Below are 16,428 nucleotides of genomic sequence, written 5' to 3'. Positions count from 1 at the left end.
GCGGCAAGGCCGCCGCCGCGGGCGGCCGGGCGGCCGCCGCGGCCGCCGCGCAGACCGCGCCGCTGGGCGTGCCGCCCTCGCTGGCTGCCATCGCCACGCCGGGCGACGCGGCGGCGGGCAACGCGGGGGCGGCCGCGGCGCTGCGCATCGACCGCGAGCGCGTGATGACGCCACGCGAGGCCGCGGCAGCCAACAGCCGCCTGCCGCCCAAGTTCAAGTACGTGCCGCTGGAGGAGCTGCACGGCAGGGCCGGCGCGGAGGCGGGGGGCCAGGGGGCAGGCCAGGGGCTGGCGAGTGGGCTGGATGGCGGAGGTGAGGCGTCGGACCCCGGAGCCGGCGGGGAGGGTCCCGGAAGCAGCCCGGCGGCGTTGGTGCCTGGCGCTGGAGAGGATGCGGCACCGGAGTCGGTCGTCCTCGCCGGCGAGGCACCGCCGGGGGCCCAAGCCACCCCGCCCCCACCGGCGAAGGAGTCGGAGGAGCCCGGCACGAGTCCTGCGCTGGACGCGGCTCTCACCCGTGCGAATTCACGCCCCAGCTCCAAGGTGGACTCGGCGGCGGCCCCAGCCGGCGCCACGCGAAGTTCTCCCGCCCGCGTCGGCTCCGTCGTTGCCGGACCCCGGGCGGGGGCCAGCCGCGCATCAATGCGCGGCGTGCGGGGCGGGGGGGTGACCAAGGCCGCGCCGGCCGCACGCCGCCGGCGCTGACATGTTTTGACCCCTGCGCAGAAGAATGCTTCTCGAAGGCCCGTACCGAGTCCCCCGCACCCTTCCTTGTTCCCCTAAACCTTCTCCACCCCCCTGCCTCGCTGTCTTCCCATGATGCAACGCTGTGTCTGTACAACAGTACAGGCATGAGCAGAGCCGGGATCAGTTCAGGAATCCGGTGCAGTTGGGGGCTCCGCAGTAGCAGGGCAGCTGCTCCTCGCCCTCCCCCCTCTTGAACCTGAGCAAACAAAAGGATGTGATTTGTGATGATTGAGGGGTGCATGAGTGACCCTATGACATCACACTCTTTCCCCTCCTCTCTTCGTAGATTTCTGTGCTGGCCCCTCTCCAAACCAGCCCACGCCCATTGCTCCACCAGGCGCACCTGTAGTTGTACGTCACCTCCTGCCCCAACTGGATATCAAATCGGGCAAAGAAGACGAGGCGTGGCTGGTCGTCGATGTTCAGGATCTTGGTGTAGGTGCTGGGGTTGCAGGAATGATTCTGTGTGCGCAGGGATGGGGGGTGGGGTGGGGGTGGAGGGATGGGAACGAGGATCGCAGCGCACGGCGCTCGCGTGACTCGGCCAAGGCCGCCCCGCTATCCATGATCACCACCACCCCCGCCAAACCCCGTTGCCACTCCGCTCACCGTGAAGCGTGCCCAGTTGCCGCACATGGTGGCGTCTATGACAATGGCGTCGTCCAGATTGAAGAGGTAGCAGTCCTTGCCGTTGGCCCTGTACTGCGCTTCCCTCAGGTCTGCCAGGGGCTGGCGCACGAGGTCGCCCCTGCGAATGTGGAGAATCGAGCATGCTCGCCATGGGTTTGCACTCGATGGTCGTGAGGCACGATAGTTACAAGTGCTCGGCCTCATCCCATGCGCCCCCGCTCCCTCCTTTCCACCACCACCCCCTCACCTGTACTCGATGACCATGCTGTCCTGCTTGATGGGAACCTTGGCAAACATGCCCCAGCCATGGATGCCGGACTGTAATCATGGCCGAAGGGGTGTTGGGTGGGTGGAGGCTGGGTGAGAAGGAGTTCACAGCAGTCTCGCGCCTCCATATGGAGGGGACAGACTGGGTGCGTGACCTGCAGCTTACGTCCCCGCTGCCGCCCCTCACCGGCAGCCATACGTCCCCCCTCTCTGACACTTTCCCTCCCGCTCGCAACACCCATGCCCCACTCATTCCCTCCCACAGGAGCCCCTCCTTCCAGATCACGCTGCCGCACCCACCAGAGTCCCCACCTTGCCAAACGCCAGCCGTGCACCCTCGGTCCTGTCGCAGATCTCCAGGCGCTCCTTCAGGCTCAGGGCGCGCGCCGGGGCCACAAGGGAGCCCAGCGAGATGGGGGCTGAGGGTGCGTCCAGGACCACCCCCCCCCCGCCGCCGCTCACGACGGCCGTGGTGGTGCCCGGGATCAACACGTCCGCGCCCCCGCCCGGCGCCCTGCCCTCCTTGCGGTCCCACAGCGCCTGCCGCACGCGGTGTCCGGCCCAGTCCTCGGGCGTCCAGCACCGCGACAGCGGCACTTCGTGCATCTGCAAAGGAATGAGTGTGAGAGGGGGCAAGGCGGACGACGTCTGGAGCTGGCTGGAACGTGGACGGGAGGGCCCATTGGCATGGTGGGACGGATGCGCCCTGGGAGGGTGCTCGGCCGTGCAACCCGGCCGAGGCCACCTTCCTGGGCGCACCAGGTGCGCAGACATCCCACTCGCAGGCTAGGCACCAGGCGCCTCCAAAAGTCCGTTCCTTGCAACAGCTTCGACCCATGGTTCCTCATCCAAGCTCCCACCTCCTGCATGTTCACCCCAACCCAGATCCAAAGTCCGCCTCCAACCTTGTGGCTGAGCCCGCCGCAGGAGACCAGGTGTGGCAGCGCGCGGAGGTAGGCCTGCTTCCTCGCGCGCCACGCCGGGCGGCCCCCGCCCGCGCCGGCGCGGACGAGGCCGGGGACGCCGACGCCGTGCCCCCCCCCCGCCGCGTCTGCTTGCAGATGACGCAGGCACAGCCCTCGCGGTGCCCGGTCTTGGCCGCCACGCTGGAGTCGCGCGCGGGGCCCCCGCTGGACCCTGGCGCACCGGGCCCCTGCCGCGCGCCTGCTGACGCGGCCTGGCGCCGCGACACGGTTTCCAGCGTGCCGCGGCTGGGCCGCGGCGGCCGCGCCGACTCCAGCCCGTTGCGCACCAGCCAGTCCTGGACGGTCAGGCCCGGCTGGCCGCCGCCGCGGTCGACGCGGATGGTGGACTTCCACTTCTTGGCCGCGCCGCGCCCCGCCAGGCGCTCGAACTCGGTGGGCGAGACCTCCGTGCCATTGGCCAGCCGGACCACCAGGCGCTGCGGGAAGAAGGTGCCCTGCAGGCCGCGGCAGACCACCTCCACCGACTCCGGCGCGTCGGCGGGGTTGGCGTGGGGCCGGGGGGGGCCCGCCAGGCCGCCGGCCTGTGGCCGCTCGTCGGGCTGGGCTGCGTGGGCGGCGGGCCAGGCGGCTTCCTCCGACCCAGGCAGGACCTGCAGCCGATCTGCGGCGGCCTCCGCACGCAGGTCCAGGCTCTCCTCCTGTGAGTTTTGAGAGTGAGGTAGGGAGGGGGTTCCTTTGATGTCGGCATCGGGCTTCCGAATGAGCAATCGGCGCCTTGCAAATCCCAGAACATGAATGCTCGACTACCCGCGGCACCTGCACCAAAAGACAGCTACAGGACGGGTGCGCCCGAGCACTCTTTGCTCATGCAATCAGTCCCCTCACACTCTATCCTTGTGTGCTCATCACCCAGGACCCACCTCTCCGTCCAGCTTGTAGAGCACGCGATGAGAAGCTGGGTTGGCAGGATCCTCCCCGACCACCTGACCAAGGTACCACTCCCTGTCATCCGGCCAGTAAACCCGCACCCACATACCGGCAAGAATGACGGGCGCGGATGGGACCAGGGTTCCTGTGTGAAGGGGGTGCCAAAGGGGTTGCTGTGTGGTGAGGTGGGTAAGACGGGGTGCGGCCGCCTCACTGCACCAGCTGACTCTATCTCCTGGGTCTCATGGCACCACACCATCTGAAGACCCCCACTCGCTCACGCACCGGGGTCCAGCTTGGCCTCGGCCGGGGGCTCGCCCGGGAAAGCATCCGCCTCGATGCCCTGGACCGTCACGTCCATGCCCGCGCTTTCCTCCCCTGCCCCACGCTCGCCGAGGGCATCCCATGCCCTCGCGCCGGCGGAGGTGGCACCGGCGCTCGTGCCGGGGCCCGAGACAGGAGAGCACGGCTGCGTACCCTCGCTGTCCTCGCCCTCCTGCGCACTCGCGGCCGGGGATGCCTCGTGCGCTGGCGACTGAGGGCCCTCATCATCCCCGCTCTCAGCCATGTGATGGGCGCCGGGGCGATCCTCTGACGGCGCACCCCGCTCCGGCTCCAGCGGTGCCTCGGTGACCTCCTCGTCCGTCTCCTCATCCTCGTCCGCTTCATCATTCACACCAGGCTCCTCACCCTCGCCGGCCGCGGCAGACTGCTGGGTGGCGGCTAATGGGGGCACAGGCTCGTCCACGCCGCTGATAAGCTCCTGCCCTGGTGCCCTTGGCTGCTCCCCCTGGGCCTCGTCGTGGACCGCCGCCTCCTCGCCAGCCTCATCGCCGCTGGCTTCATCCTTGCCGCCAGATCCCTCATCATCGTCACTGGGATCGTAAGGGGATGCTCCCAAGGACAGCAGGATGTCCTCCAGCACAAGAGCCACTGCAGCGTGGGTGGGGGATAAGTTTCTAGCCACGCAGGGGTGGGGGTGCACGCACGCAAATAAGCAGACAGGCTTCAAGTTAAAGCGGGGGGGCCTGTCGTCCCCAGGGCTGCAGGTCACCGCGCAACCTCGTGTTGCTGGCAAGCAGTGCAGTTCCTCTTCTACTCCACACGACGGTAGCCCACCTGTACCTTGCCAACCCCACCAACGACCTCCACTGCACCCACCTGTGCCTGCAACATGGGATTCGTACGCCTCATGTGCCGCAAAGTTTCGGGCCAGGGCATCCAGCGCCTTGCGATCCAGGCCATAGCGGGACAGCCAGTCGTGCATGGACTGTGTGAGGGGGTTGATGAATGAGGAGAGCAGTGGACATTGTGTCTGGAGAGCAAGCATGCGTACTTTGGCCGGTTTGCCGTCGGAGCATGGCTTAATCAGCCGCCCCCTCACCTCTATGGGCTCGCCGTCGGCGTCGGTGCGCCAGAAGGACATCTTCCACTTCTTCGCGTCCGGCTTGCCACACATGACCTCAAAGCGCGAGGGCGCCATCTCCTGGCCGTTGTACAGCACACGCTGCGAGTACGGTTGCAGGAGGTTTACGGGCGGGTGAGGGCAAGGGTATGCGATTGGAGGTCCCAGCCACATCTTCAGCGCCGTCTCCGATACCGGTGGGCTCCAGGACCTCCTGCCCCGCCGCGCCATCCCTCATCCCATGCCACGCCCGTGCTGGTCACCCTTTCCTCTCCCCCACACGAACCTGTGATCTGAGGGCCAGCACCGCGTGCCGCCCGCCGCAGGTGAAGGTGATTTCCTCCAGCAGGCCCTCCTCCAGCGGCACCAGCTCGACCTGGGTGTGAGGTTGGAGTGAAGTAAAGGTGGGCAGAGGCGTCGCATGTGGGAGCAGCATGGCGGGGTGTTGAGGCTCGTCTGGCATCCTTGCAACCCAGGCGTTCTGCCGTGTATGAAGGGGCGGCCGCTTGCGCCCACGCTCGAGAGTGCCCCTGACTCTCACACCCACCCTGCCGCCTCCCCCCCCCCTGCACCCCAAACGTAATCATCCCGGCTCACGGGGTCGGGGTCTTGCTCCAGGACCAGGGCCTGGGGTCCGGGCTGGGCCCCTGCACGCGAGAAGCTGGCGCGCGGCCCCGCGCCCCGCCCGCCGCCGCGCCCGCCCTCCCCCCCTCCCCCGCCTGCGCTGAGCGGGCGGGGGAGGGGGCCCAGGGCCCCTCGCCAGGCTTGCCCGGAGGCGGCGCGGCCGGTGCCTCCGGGATCCAGAACCCGGCGGTGGAGGACACCCCCGTCCCCGTGCCGTGGCTCTGACGGTGCCAGCGCAGCACGGCCTGGCACCGCGCCGCGCCTGCCTCGCAGCGCGGCAGCGCGCAGCGCGGCGCCAGCTCGAAGGGCTGCGCATTCCAGAGCGCCGGCGGCGCCGCCGCCAGGTCCGGCAGGTCCCCCCGCTCCTCCGCCGCGTCCAGGCGCTTGACCGCGGCCAGCTGTGGCGCGGGCGGCGCGTGGCGTGCGCAGTAGCTGACCAGGGCCACGCCCTCCCCCGCCCCCGCCTCCACCACCTCCATGCTGTACCCCGCCACGCGCGCGCAGAGCGGGTGGTAGGCCGCGTAGCAGGCGCGGCACTGGATCTTGGCGCCGCAGCGCTGGCGGCACACGCCACAGGTCAGCTCCCAGCGCTCGCGCTGGATGGCCTCGATGCCCAGCACGGGGCTCATGCTGGCCATGTCGCCCACCGACAGCTCCCCGATCCACTGCATGCACGTGAGGTGCGCCCAGAGGCCGGGCGCCACCGCCGCGGGGCGCAGCGCGCCGCCCGCCACGGGGCACAGGCAGCACTGCGGCGGCGCGGCGCGGCCCGGGTCGGGCCCGTCCCCGGCCTCGCAGGCCGCGCAGAACCAGAGGTCGTCCTGGGCGGGTGCCTCGGGCACGCCATAGCAGCTCTGGTGCACGGTCAGCCCGCAGCCGTCGCAGGAGACCAGCTGGTCAAAGTCGGTGTCAGCATCGGCGTCGCACACCGCGCAGCGCTCCCCCGCCCACCGTACCCGGATCACGTGGCAGCGACCTGCGGCGGAGGGAGGAGGGGGGGGGGGGGACGGTCAGCGTGTGTGTGAAGGGGAATGAAAAGGGGGAGTAGGCCGAAGGAGGAGGGACGCCGCGCTGGAGGCGCTGCATATTTCTTCGTGGTATTGCACTCAGAATGCTGGGGTGGGCAATGCAGGATCGCAGGGACATGACACCCGAGCCACACCCGTGATTGATGACAGGGGCAGCACCCCGCAGACCAGGCAGTCACCCATCGCCCTGCCAGGATCAGGCCAACAGACCTCCACCCTGCCGCCTCACCCTCTGGGATGTCCAGCCAGGGCTGGTAGGCCGGGGCTTCTCGCCCCTCCACCTTGGGCTGTATGACGGCGGCCGCAGCAGCGGCGGCCGCGGCGGCCGCGGCAGCGGCTGCGAGGCGCTCGGGGCGGTAGATGCCGTCCTTGGGCGGGCGGCCTGTGCGGGGCGGGGGTCGGAGCGGTCAGCGGCAGGGAAAGGTTGCTTGTTCACAGTTGAGCCGGGACAGTGACACATGCAGCCGGCCTGGCTGCCCAGCACAGCTGTTGGGCTGCCAAGTCCGAGGCAGGCAACAGTCTTCTCCACGACAGGACTGCCAAGCACCACCTACCCTCGCCCGTACTTTGCCTACAGCCCCTTGCCCGCCCAAGCGCTCCCCTCCAATACACACAAAAAAACCAGCGGCCCCTCAGGCCCTGCGGCTCCCCCCTTTCCAACCTGGGGGCCGCTTCATCCCCGCCGTCCAGGCGGCGGCCGCGAGCTGCGCGGCAGGGTTGGGCTTGGTGGCCGTGCTGCCTGCCGCCGCCGCCGCCGCCGCCGCCGCGCCGCCGTGCGCGGCGCTCTCCGCTTTGACAAACTGCCCCGCCGTCGCGCTCTGCCCGCCCTCCTCGGCCTCCCCCGCCCGCGACCCGAAGGAGGCCGAGGTCGAGTCGGCACGGCGCGGCTGCACCGCCCGCACCGGGCGCTCCGTCGCGGGCTGGGCCGGGGAGGCCCCGGCGCCGCCGCCCGCGCCCTGCCCCTCCTGCCGGGGTCGAGCCCCGGCGCGTCCCGCCTCGTACCCGCGCAGGTCCAGCCAGCGCCCGATGGGCATGCCGTTGCCGCCGGCCCGCACCTCCGGCTCCGCCCCCGGCGGCACCTTGAGCGAGGTCTTCCACTTCTTGGCCGACCCCGCGCCCGCGTGCACCTCGAACTGGGTGCAGGACATGAGGCGCTCCGCTTCCGGCTTCAACTCGCAGGCCTGGCACTCGCACGCCACACGCTGGTCGGCGATGTGCAGGCGGCCGTGCATCGCGCCGCACGTCACGGCCACGGTGGCCTGGGCCCCCGGGGGATTCGTCCCCGGTGCCGGCTCCGACGACGGCGTCGGGCGCTTGGCGGGGGGGCCTGCGGCCAGCGCGTCACCAGGGTCGGGGCTGCCGCCGGGCAGCTCGCGCTTGGCGTGCGCCTGGGCGCCCGGCGCGCCGCCGGCCCAGCCCTGGCCCTGCTGCGGGTGGCTGCCGCGCGAGTCCACAGACCACTCTGGGCCCGGCCCTGGCCCAGGTGCCCCGTGCCCCGTCGGCCCGACGTCTGGGGAGCCGGTGCCCGCCAGTCGCTGGGCATGCAGCTGAACGTGGGCTGCCCGCTGCTCGTGGAAGCTGGGGTACCCCTGCTGCTGCTGCTGCCTCCCCAGCTGCTGCTGCTGCTGCTGCTGCATATAGGTGGGGCTCAGGGATGACTCCCTGGCCTGGCTAGAAGGTCCAAGCTGCGGCTGCTGCTGCTGCATGTAATGCTGCTGCTGCTGCTGCTGCTGCTGAAGTAGGCGGGCGTAGTAGGGGTCCAGCCCGGGGCGGACGCCCCCGCCGTCGGTCGCCAGCTGGCGCTGGAGGTTGAGCGCGTGCTGCTGCCAGCCCTTGTAGTCGTGCTGCTCGCGCAGGTAGCGCTGCTCGTCGTTGGCGGCTGCGTGCTCGTACAGGTCGCGCTTCTGGGGAGGGGTCTCCTGCCAAGCCTGCACGCGATTGGGGGAGGGCCGTGAGGGAAGGGTTGGTTAGGAGATGGATAGGTGATGCCCGTGGAGTGGGAAGTCCAGAGCTTGCTGGATCAAGGGAGAACAAATCTCCCTGGCTATGAATGCCTGCCTTAAACCCTCACCCCATGGGCGCCGGTACCCACATTCACTAGGAAGCGATGAAACTCGACCTGGCCCTCTGGTGTGTCGATATTCGCATTGTACTCCTGCATGGCGGAAGAGAGGACCGCTGATGGGTGGCGAGCGTGGGGCAGAGACTGTGAGCTGGAGAATTTAGCCCAGGGAGGTGGCCAGCAATTAACGCAGGTGATGCTGGGCGAACCAGGGAAGAGCACCACAGGAAACTAGTCCTCAGTTCGATGTCCAAACCATGCGCAGTCCAATACGATACGACAGACGGGAGGCAGGGACGGACAATGCGCCCCTTATGCCGATGTAATGCACGCATGGTCACGCTTTGTAGCGGTGTGTTAGGTCGGAACCAAAGTTTGGGTGCAGGGAGGAGCCTTTCGGACGCGCAGCCGGGACCATCCCCGACCCACCCTCTCCAGCACCACACACCGGTGAAGGGGGTCCTACCTGTCGTAGGGATTGCCCAAAGAATTCAATGGCTTTGATGGGCCGTCGAGGCCGCTTTGTTGCCAAAACGATCTCTGCCTCCCGAAGATCCGCCAACAGGCTTGCCCGAGCTGACATCCTTCCAGCCGTGCGCTCCCCTTGGCTATCCCGCAGGGTTGTCTTCCCTGCGACACCTGTACATTCCAAGCTATGTCAGTAGTCAAATTGCACCGTGTCTCAAGGGGCAGTGGGGGAGAACAGTCGGAGCTCCCTCTCGGCAGGGTTCTTAATAGGACATCAAAACTCTGCTGGGTACTGCGGAGCCCTCCACGTAATGGAGGAACAGGGGATGGGCCTTGAATACACCGCACCGTCTACACAATTTGGCTGGCGATATGCTAGCATAAGGTGCACCTCGAACGATTTCTGGGTATTTCAGCTGGGTGCGGCTCCCTCGCCTGCCCTGATGCGAGGGGTCTGCATCCGAGCGTTCACCCCTCTGCGCCCCTTCCTGCGTTGCCATGGATCTCGTGCGCATGTTCGGGTGCACAGCACATCTAGAGGTAGAGGAAAGGGCGATCTTGGTGGCGATGGGCGCTCGCATGTGGTGCACACAGGCTATCGGATCCCCATGCAGTGCCGGTACCCTTCCTCCGACTCCCACGCCTGCTGCCCCAGATCACTGCCCCTGGAAGCGCTCCACCCCCAACCTCTCCCCCGCCAGCGCTTCCGCGCCTGATTCTGGGCATCGAGAGCAGCTGCGACGACACGGGAGTGGGCATCGTCTCCCCGGATGGCCGTATCTTGGGAGCCTCGTTAGCAGGGCAGGCAGCCATCCACGCGGCCTGGGGCGGAGTGGTCCCCAACCTGGCCCAGGAGGCGCACGCCGCCGCCATGGAGGGATGCATAGCCGAGGCCCTGGATCAGGCCGGGGTGCGGCCCCAGGACTTGGCAGCCGTCGCCGTCACCGTCGGGCCCGGCCTCAGCCTGTGCCTCAAGGTGCGCAGGCGCGAGGGAGGACTGACTCTCTCGGCCTGATAGTGTCGGGGTCATTCATGCATCAGGCGTGCTGGCCTTTGGCTGGTGTGATGTCATCATGGTCCCTGAAGGTTGGATGCCATCGCCGCACCCTGCCGTCGGCCTCCCACACCCCTGGCACGTGAGCCACTGTGGCCAAGGAAGTCGAGCACGAGATGGCTGTTCGTTCCCGCTCTACCCACCCCCCCCACGCGCCATCACCACCACCACCACCCCGCGCCGGCCCGCAGGTGGGCGTGCGCGCCGCGCGCCAGCTGGCGGCCACGCACGGCCTGCCCCTGATCCCGGTGCACCACATGGAGGCACATGCGCTCATGGCGCGCATGGGCTCCGGCGTGCGATTCCCCTACCTCTGTGCGCTGGTGTCCGGGGGCCACAACCTTTTGACCTTGGTGCACGGCGTGGGGCGCTACACGCTGCTGGGCACCAGCCTGGACGATGCCGCGGGCGAGGCCTACGACAAGGTGGCGCGCATGCTGGGCCTGCCGCTGCTGCCCAGCGGCGGCGCGGCCGTGGAGGCGGCGGCGGCGCGGGGGGACCCCGCTGCCTTCCCCTTCACCGTCCCCATGGCCCGCCAGGCCAACTGCAACTTCTCCTTTGCCGGCCTGAAGACGGCGGTGAGGGTGGCCGCCGGTCGCCACCTCCCCGCCGAGGGCCAGCCGCTCCGTGGGAAGGTGGGGGCTTGGAGCTGGAATGTTTGTGTTAATGTGTGGGGGGATAAGCATTCGGGTGTGCACCGGGCAGGACGACTTTGTCGTCCTGCGTACATGGGTATCATGACGTGTGCAGCACCATCCACTGGATGGTTCAAACCACCGGTCGTCTCTCCCCAGCCCGCCAGCGTTGCAATGATGGAAACACTCTCCAGCTCTCTCTGCACGCCCCTTCAGACGCTCTACCAGCCTCACCCACCCACCCCGCGCTCACACGGCCATGCAGGTCCAGGACGACCTGGCGGCAGGCTTCCAGCGGGCGGCCGTCCGGCACCTAGCCGATCGCACGGCGCGCGCGGCGCAATGGGCGGCGGCCTCCGACCCCGGCGTTCGCCACTTGGTGGTGTCAGGGGGTGTGGCGGCCAACGCCGCCGTGCGCGCCGCGCTTTCCGATGTGGCGGCCCGCGCCGGGCTGGAGCTGGTGGCTCCACCCCCCGCCCTCTGCGCCGACAACGGCGTGATGGTGGCCTGGGCGGCGCAGGAGGCGGTGGCGGCGGGGGCGGCGACGCTGGCCGCGCCGCCCCCGGCCCCCGTGGTGGAGCGGGACTGGGAGGACGTGAAGCCGCGATGGCCGCTGACCGGGGAGCGCCACCCCAACATGGCCGCGGAGGCTGCGCGCAGCGCCAAGAAGCAGCGCATCTTCCCTAGCCTGACCCAGCTGGTGGCGGAGCAGGCCGCGATGGAGGCGGCCCAGACCCCATGACTCCCGTGCAGACCGCCAGACAGGGTGCGCCTCAGCAGGGCCCAGAGTGTATGTGCGCGGAGACTGAGAGAGGCCCGGCCAGAAACTCCCCCGACTAGTTCCCGTGACCTTGGCATGCTGACCGCCTCCCTTCTTTGCCGTTATCCCAACCTGGCGTCAATATGCCGGTTTGGATGACAAACCCTTTCTATCCTTAATATCTTGCCGTGTGATCATGCAAGACATCCTGCGCCTCAATGCCGAGGGTTGGACCCCATAATGAAGAACCCCAGGATGCAGGCAGTATCATGTCACCGCACCCGCAGGGCGCAAGCGATACATCGTCCTTGCCAACTTCGCCCTTCTTGTGCTTCGGTCGCGCATGTGAGAATCTGTCATCCCACTCAAAGATCGTGGATTACCAAGCTCGCATGGCGAGGAGGCCGGCAGCGTGATCCGCCAAGCGTGCAAGCATGTTCCTCGGCACGTTTGTCGCGAGGCTCGTAATGTGAGTACGCAGGAGGCTTGATCTGCTGCGCCCGATGTGTGATCAAGCCCTCCGTCCAACGATGCCCTGGACCCTGAAGCTTGTGGGTGCATCGGGGTCGTGCCGAGACACCGTCGCCCTCCCAAACGCGTCTCCCGTTTCCATGACCCAGGAGCGTGGTGGGCTACCTCTACCCAGCCTACTCCTGCTACATAGCCTTGCAGGAGCTTAATGCCGAGCGAATGGTGCTATGGTGCAAATTCTGGTGCGTCGTGGGTCTCGCGCATTGCGCTGGGGCCCTGAGCTTCCCCCAGGTGCTCCGTTCGATGGGCGCAGGAATCCGTCCATGCCAAAACCCCCTCCATCATCCCTCCCTGGCCCAGGTGCATAATGGGATGTCTGTCTGCCGCCATGCCCATCGTCGACATCTTCCTGTTCTGGTTCCCTTTCTACAACGAGATGAAGCTTGTTTTCGTGGTGTTCCTGTGGTACCCAGGCAAGCATGCGGGGTTGTGTGGATTATCAGAGGTGGGGGGGATGTTACAGGGCTGACCCTAGCAGGGGCTGGCATGGAGCACCCCGGGGCAACCCATGTCGGTCATGGCAGACACTCCTCAGCTCGCACCCCCCTCATACGCACCGCAGGTCTGAAGGGCACTGACTACGTGTGGGGCAGCTACGTCGAGCCGTACATGGCGGCCCACCGCGAGGTCTTCGACCAGACGGTGGCCGCCAGTCAGGGCTGGCTGACCAGCGTCTTCGGCCAGCAGGCTGCCTGGGTGGCCTCCGCCGCCCAGGCCAAGGCCATGGCGGCGCTAACGGGGCTGACGGGGTACCAGCTGGTGGCGCCCGCCGGGGCCGGTCCGCCCAAGCCGGGTGCGGCGGCGGGTCACCGGCAGAATCCCGCCGCCGCCGCCGGCAGCGAGCGCAGCGTCCACGGCCAGACATATGGGTCGGGCGAGGCCGCCTCGCAGGCGGCCACGGCGTCGTCCTCCGCCAGGCCCAGCGAGGGCGCCGAGGTCGGGGCTGCCGCGACCTGGGCCGCGGCGCCGCAGGCCAGCCCGCCGGCCAAGCATGCGGGGCGCATTGCCCCGCTGCAGGACCTCATCGACTCCGTGTGGAGCTTCGACTGAGGCGTGGGTCGATGAGTGGGGCCGGTCATGCAGAGCGCGGGCCCCTGAGATGCCAGGCGAAACTCTCCCATCTGTTGACATTCTGCCACATCCTCCACCATCACCGCTCACTCCCCGACGCTCACCCCGACATCCTTGCTGAAAACCCTCTTGTGGTGCCCCTGTACTCTACGCCGGCAGTGTCTCCTGTCTTCTCTGTTACATGTCAGGTCAGGTGTGACGTCAGGTGCGGGAGTGGCTCTCAAAAAATTGGATCCAAGGCTGCCCGCCAATGCGGGGGCAGGGGCAATGGGTGTGCAGGTGAGGGTTATACAATGCGTGTGTGGGGGGTGAGGGTCAGAGAGGAGCACACAATGTGGTCGAGTGCCGATGCACACGGGCAACACCCTCGCGGGGTGGCAGACCGCCGCGACGGGGACCCCCCCCCCCCCAATAATCTACGTGCCGAACAAGGCTCACACGCCGCCTGGGGCCTGCGCCGCAGCATCCCCGGCGTCTGCCAGGCCGCCGCTGATCCGGCGTTGGACCCCCGGCTGCGTGAACACCGCGGCCGTGGCGGAGAGGGAGGCCGATGCGGAGCCCACGGCCGCCGCCATGACCCTGGGCTGCGATTGTGCGGGCGGCGCGGGGCCGCTGGGGGCGTCGTGGGGCGCCGGCCCCGGCCCCGCCACGCCGCCCGAGGCGGCGGGGACGATGTTGGAGGAGGCGGCGGCATCCTCGCCCTCACCTCCCTCCCCGCTCTCGCCCTCTCGGCACGGCTCCCGTGCGTCCAGGTAGGTTTCGCTCTCGTCGTCGTCCCCCGACCCGTCGGACGTACCGTCTGCCAGAGCAGGCAGGCGCGTGGCGTCCACGGTCGGCGCCGTCGGCGCCTGCAGCGACAGCGCGGCCAGCTCGTTGCCGCTGCCAGACCCGCCGGGCAGCATCTCCAGCTGCAGCCGGTTCAGCGCCATGGTAGCCCCGTTCCTCTCCACACAGTCGCGGAACGCGAGGAGCAGGTCCTGCTTGACTGCGGCAGGAGGTCATCATGGTGTGGTGAGGGGTCGAATGTCAAGGGGCGAGCAGGCACACTCGTGAGGTGTGTGCGTTGCCTGGGCCCCCCAGGAACCCGGATCTCCATGGCCCCTCAGCGGCCACCCTTCCCTCCAAGATGACCAGCTAACAAAGCACAGCGCGAAACTCACTGGCCATGAAGGAGTCACGGTTCAGGGCCTCCACGTAGAAGGAGGTGTAGATCGTGGCCTGGTCCCGAGTGATCTTGTCCAGGAACACGCGGCGGTGCAGCCGCTGGATCACGCGCGTGTCCTGCGGGATGGAGGGGGTTTGGGGTGTGGTCAGACTCCATGCACACCGCCCCTCGGCCCCCACCAGCCAGATGCCGTCCAAGCCCAGTCCCTGGACTCTCCCCCACCCGACGACACTCTCCCTCCCACCCGCCAACACTCTCCCTCCCACCCGCCGACACTCTCCCTCCCACCCGTCGACCCACTCCCTCCCACCCGCCGACCCACTCCCTCCCACCCGCCGACCCACTCCCTCCCACCCGCCGACCCACTCCCTCCCACCCGCCGACCCACTCCCGCGCCCACCTGTCGCAGGATCTTGCGCATGTCGTTGACCACAGCCTCCACGCGGCGCGTGTCCTCCACCCGGATGCCCAGGAACTCGTAGAAGCGCCACTCCTTGACCTTGCGCGTGACGTTGAGGACCACGGTGCGCGAGAAGACGGAGTTGGGGATGGTGTAGATTTCGCGCTCGAAGGAGCGGATGGTGGTGCGGTACCAGCCCACGTCCACCACGATGCCCTCCACCACCTGGCCAGAGGTGGGGCGGAACAGTACCTCCTCGCCCACCTGCAGGGGGGTGACATGGGTTGGAGGTATTATCCTCTTCTTGTTTGGGGGTTGGGTTGGGGGTTGGGGGTGGGGGGGGACTGCGAAGGGGCCCCTTCAACACGGCAGCTGGAGTAGGATCCGAGGGCCAAGGTCCAGGCAGGGAGGACGAGCTGATGGCAGCAGAGAGTCCCTAAGGCGAACTGCCATCCCACCAAAGCTTCCTCCAACACCCCCATACGACGAGTACGCCACAACCCCACCTCAAAAGGGTTGCTGGAGAGGATGATGAGGCCCGTGAAGAGGTTCTCCAGGATCTCCCGCCCCGCCAGACCCACTGCCAGGCCTCCCACGCCGCCGATGGCCAGCACGGAGTTGACGTCCAGGCCCAGAGCCTGGAGCGAGAACACGGCGGCAACCACATAGATGAGCAGGGAGACCAGCTTGTCAATGGCCTCCATGCGGCGCTGGCGCGTGGTCTCCGCCTTGAGCTCCAGCAGCCAGAGGGCCTCACGCATTCCGCGGGCCTTGATGTTCAGCGCCACACGCGCGATGGAGAGGACCAGGGTGAGGCTGAGCGTGCTGCGCACCATGGTCTGCAGCACGCTCTTGGGGATGGCGATGAGCTGGGGCAGGAAGTTCTCGGCCAGCGTGGCAAAGGCCGCCACGATGAACAGGAAGTTGAGGGGCTTGTGCAGCTCGCGCAGGATGTAGTGCTCAGCCGACTTCTCCCAGGGGCCCTGAGCGTCCATGGCGCCGCGCAGCGACTTGAGCAGCGGGGACAGGCCGTACTGGACGAAGGTCATGGCGCCCAGGATGCCCAGCACCTGGCGCAGCGCCACGGTCTTCAGGAAGCGCTTGATCACCTTGACCGTGGCGCCGCGGAAGCCCAGCCCGTCGCTGGTGGCGTACAGCAGGACGGTGAGGAAGAGCAGGCCGCCCACCAGCAGGCACAGGAAGGTGGCGTAGTGGTAGGGGCGCAGCTCGAAGGGGGTGCTGGCGGCAGGGACCTCGGTGGGGGGCTTGGGGGGGGGCTCGGGTGGGGTGGTGGTCACCCACCGACTGCCGGGGCCGCCGTAGCCCCCTGGGGAGGGAGTACTGGACGAGTTGGCGCGGGGACAGAAGCGAGCGGGCTCTCGGAGGGGGGAAGGGGGGCGCAGGCGCTCGAGCCCAACGCGCCGGGCGTGCCTGGAGATCGCTAGGCGCCTGGGACCCGGCCAGGAGCGGGACGCCGCGACGAACGGGCGTCCCAACGGCATGTTGGATGCAGATAACATGCTGTATCCATGCGTCTGTGTGGCGGGGTGGGCAGGGGTCTCCGGCATGGACGTGGTTGCGACTCGCTGCAACACGGACTTGAGGGTGTTCGCGATCGGAAATTCCTGTTGCCGGGGTCGATCGCGGGCCGGCCCTAACCACCCTCATAACTGATCCGACACCGGGAGAGACTGCCGCTGCCCTGCTCAGCGCACCAGCGCTCGTCACC

At 68.3% G+C, this 16,428-nt stretch overlaps 4 protein-coding genes across 4 annotated transcripts; 2 read left to right on the top strand and 2 right to left on the bottom strand.

The window, feature by feature from the left end:
- Positions 1–866: 866 nt before the first annotated feature.
- On the bottom strand, positions 867–8,714 carry F751_7005 (Histone-lysine N-methyltransferase ATX3; the record flags this gene model as incomplete). The annotated part of the gene is made up of 18 exons (XM_011402949.1): positions 867–942; positions 1,090–1,208; positions 1,356–1,494; positions 1,624–1,694; positions 1,956–2,249; positions 2,549–2,602; positions 2,896–3,084; positions 3,220–3,267; positions 3,490–3,641; positions 3,782–4,429; positions 4,658–4,766; positions 4,881–5,003; positions 5,188–5,277; positions 5,963–6,190; positions 6,389–6,501; positions 7,215–7,923; positions 8,329–8,481; positions 8,625–8,714. 18 exons carry the CDS (start codon positions 8,712–8,714, stop codon positions 867–869), a joined length of 3,405 nt encoding a protein of 1,134 aa, XP_011401251.1.
- Positions 8,715–8,918: 204 nt separating this feature from the next.
- Positions 8,919–11,514, top strand: F751_7004 (putative tRNA N6-adenosine threonylcarbamoyltransferase, mitochondrial; the record flags this gene model as incomplete). The annotated part of the gene is made up of 6 exons (XM_011402948.1): positions 8,919–8,976; positions 9,785–10,059; positions 10,329–10,562; positions 10,677–10,772; positions 11,038–11,232; positions 11,353–11,514. 6 exons carry the CDS (start codon positions 8,919–8,921, stop codon positions 11,512–11,514), a joined length of 1,020 nt encoding a protein of 339 aa, XP_011401250.1.
- Positions 11,515–11,966: 452 nt separating this feature from the next.
- F751_7003 (HVA22-like protein i) lies at positions 11,967–13,113 on the top strand (the record flags this gene model as incomplete). Its single annotated transcript, XM_011402947.1, has 4 exons — positions 11,967–12,001; positions 12,153–12,245; positions 12,364–12,494; positions 12,626–13,113. 4 exons carry the CDS (start codon positions 11,967–11,969, stop codon positions 13,111–13,113), a joined length of 747 nt encoding a protein of 248 aa, XP_011401249.1.
- Positions 13,114–13,568: 455 nt separating this feature from the next.
- Positions 13,569–16,267, bottom strand: F751_7002 (Low conductance mechanosensitive channel YnaI; the record flags this gene model as incomplete). Its single annotated transcript, XM_011402946.1, has 5 exons — positions 13,569–13,713; positions 13,870–14,119; positions 14,295–14,415; positions 14,730–14,963; positions 15,206–16,267. 5 exons carry the CDS (start codon positions 16,265–16,267, stop codon positions 13,569–13,571), a joined length of 1,812 nt encoding a protein of 603 aa, XP_011401248.1.
- Between the last annotated feature and the right edge of the window lie 161 nt (positions 16,268–16,428).

Source organism: Auxenochlorella protothecoides (assembly GCF_000733215.1).
Source record: "Auxenochlorella protothecoides strain 0710 unplaced genomic scaffold scaffold99, whole genome shotgun sequence".
Lineage (NCBI taxonomy): Eukaryota > Viridiplantae > Chlorophyta > Trebouxiophyceae > Chlorellales > Chlorellaceae > Auxenochlorella > Auxenochlorella protothecoides.
This window is presented reverse-complemented; position numbering and strand designations above follow the sequence as displayed.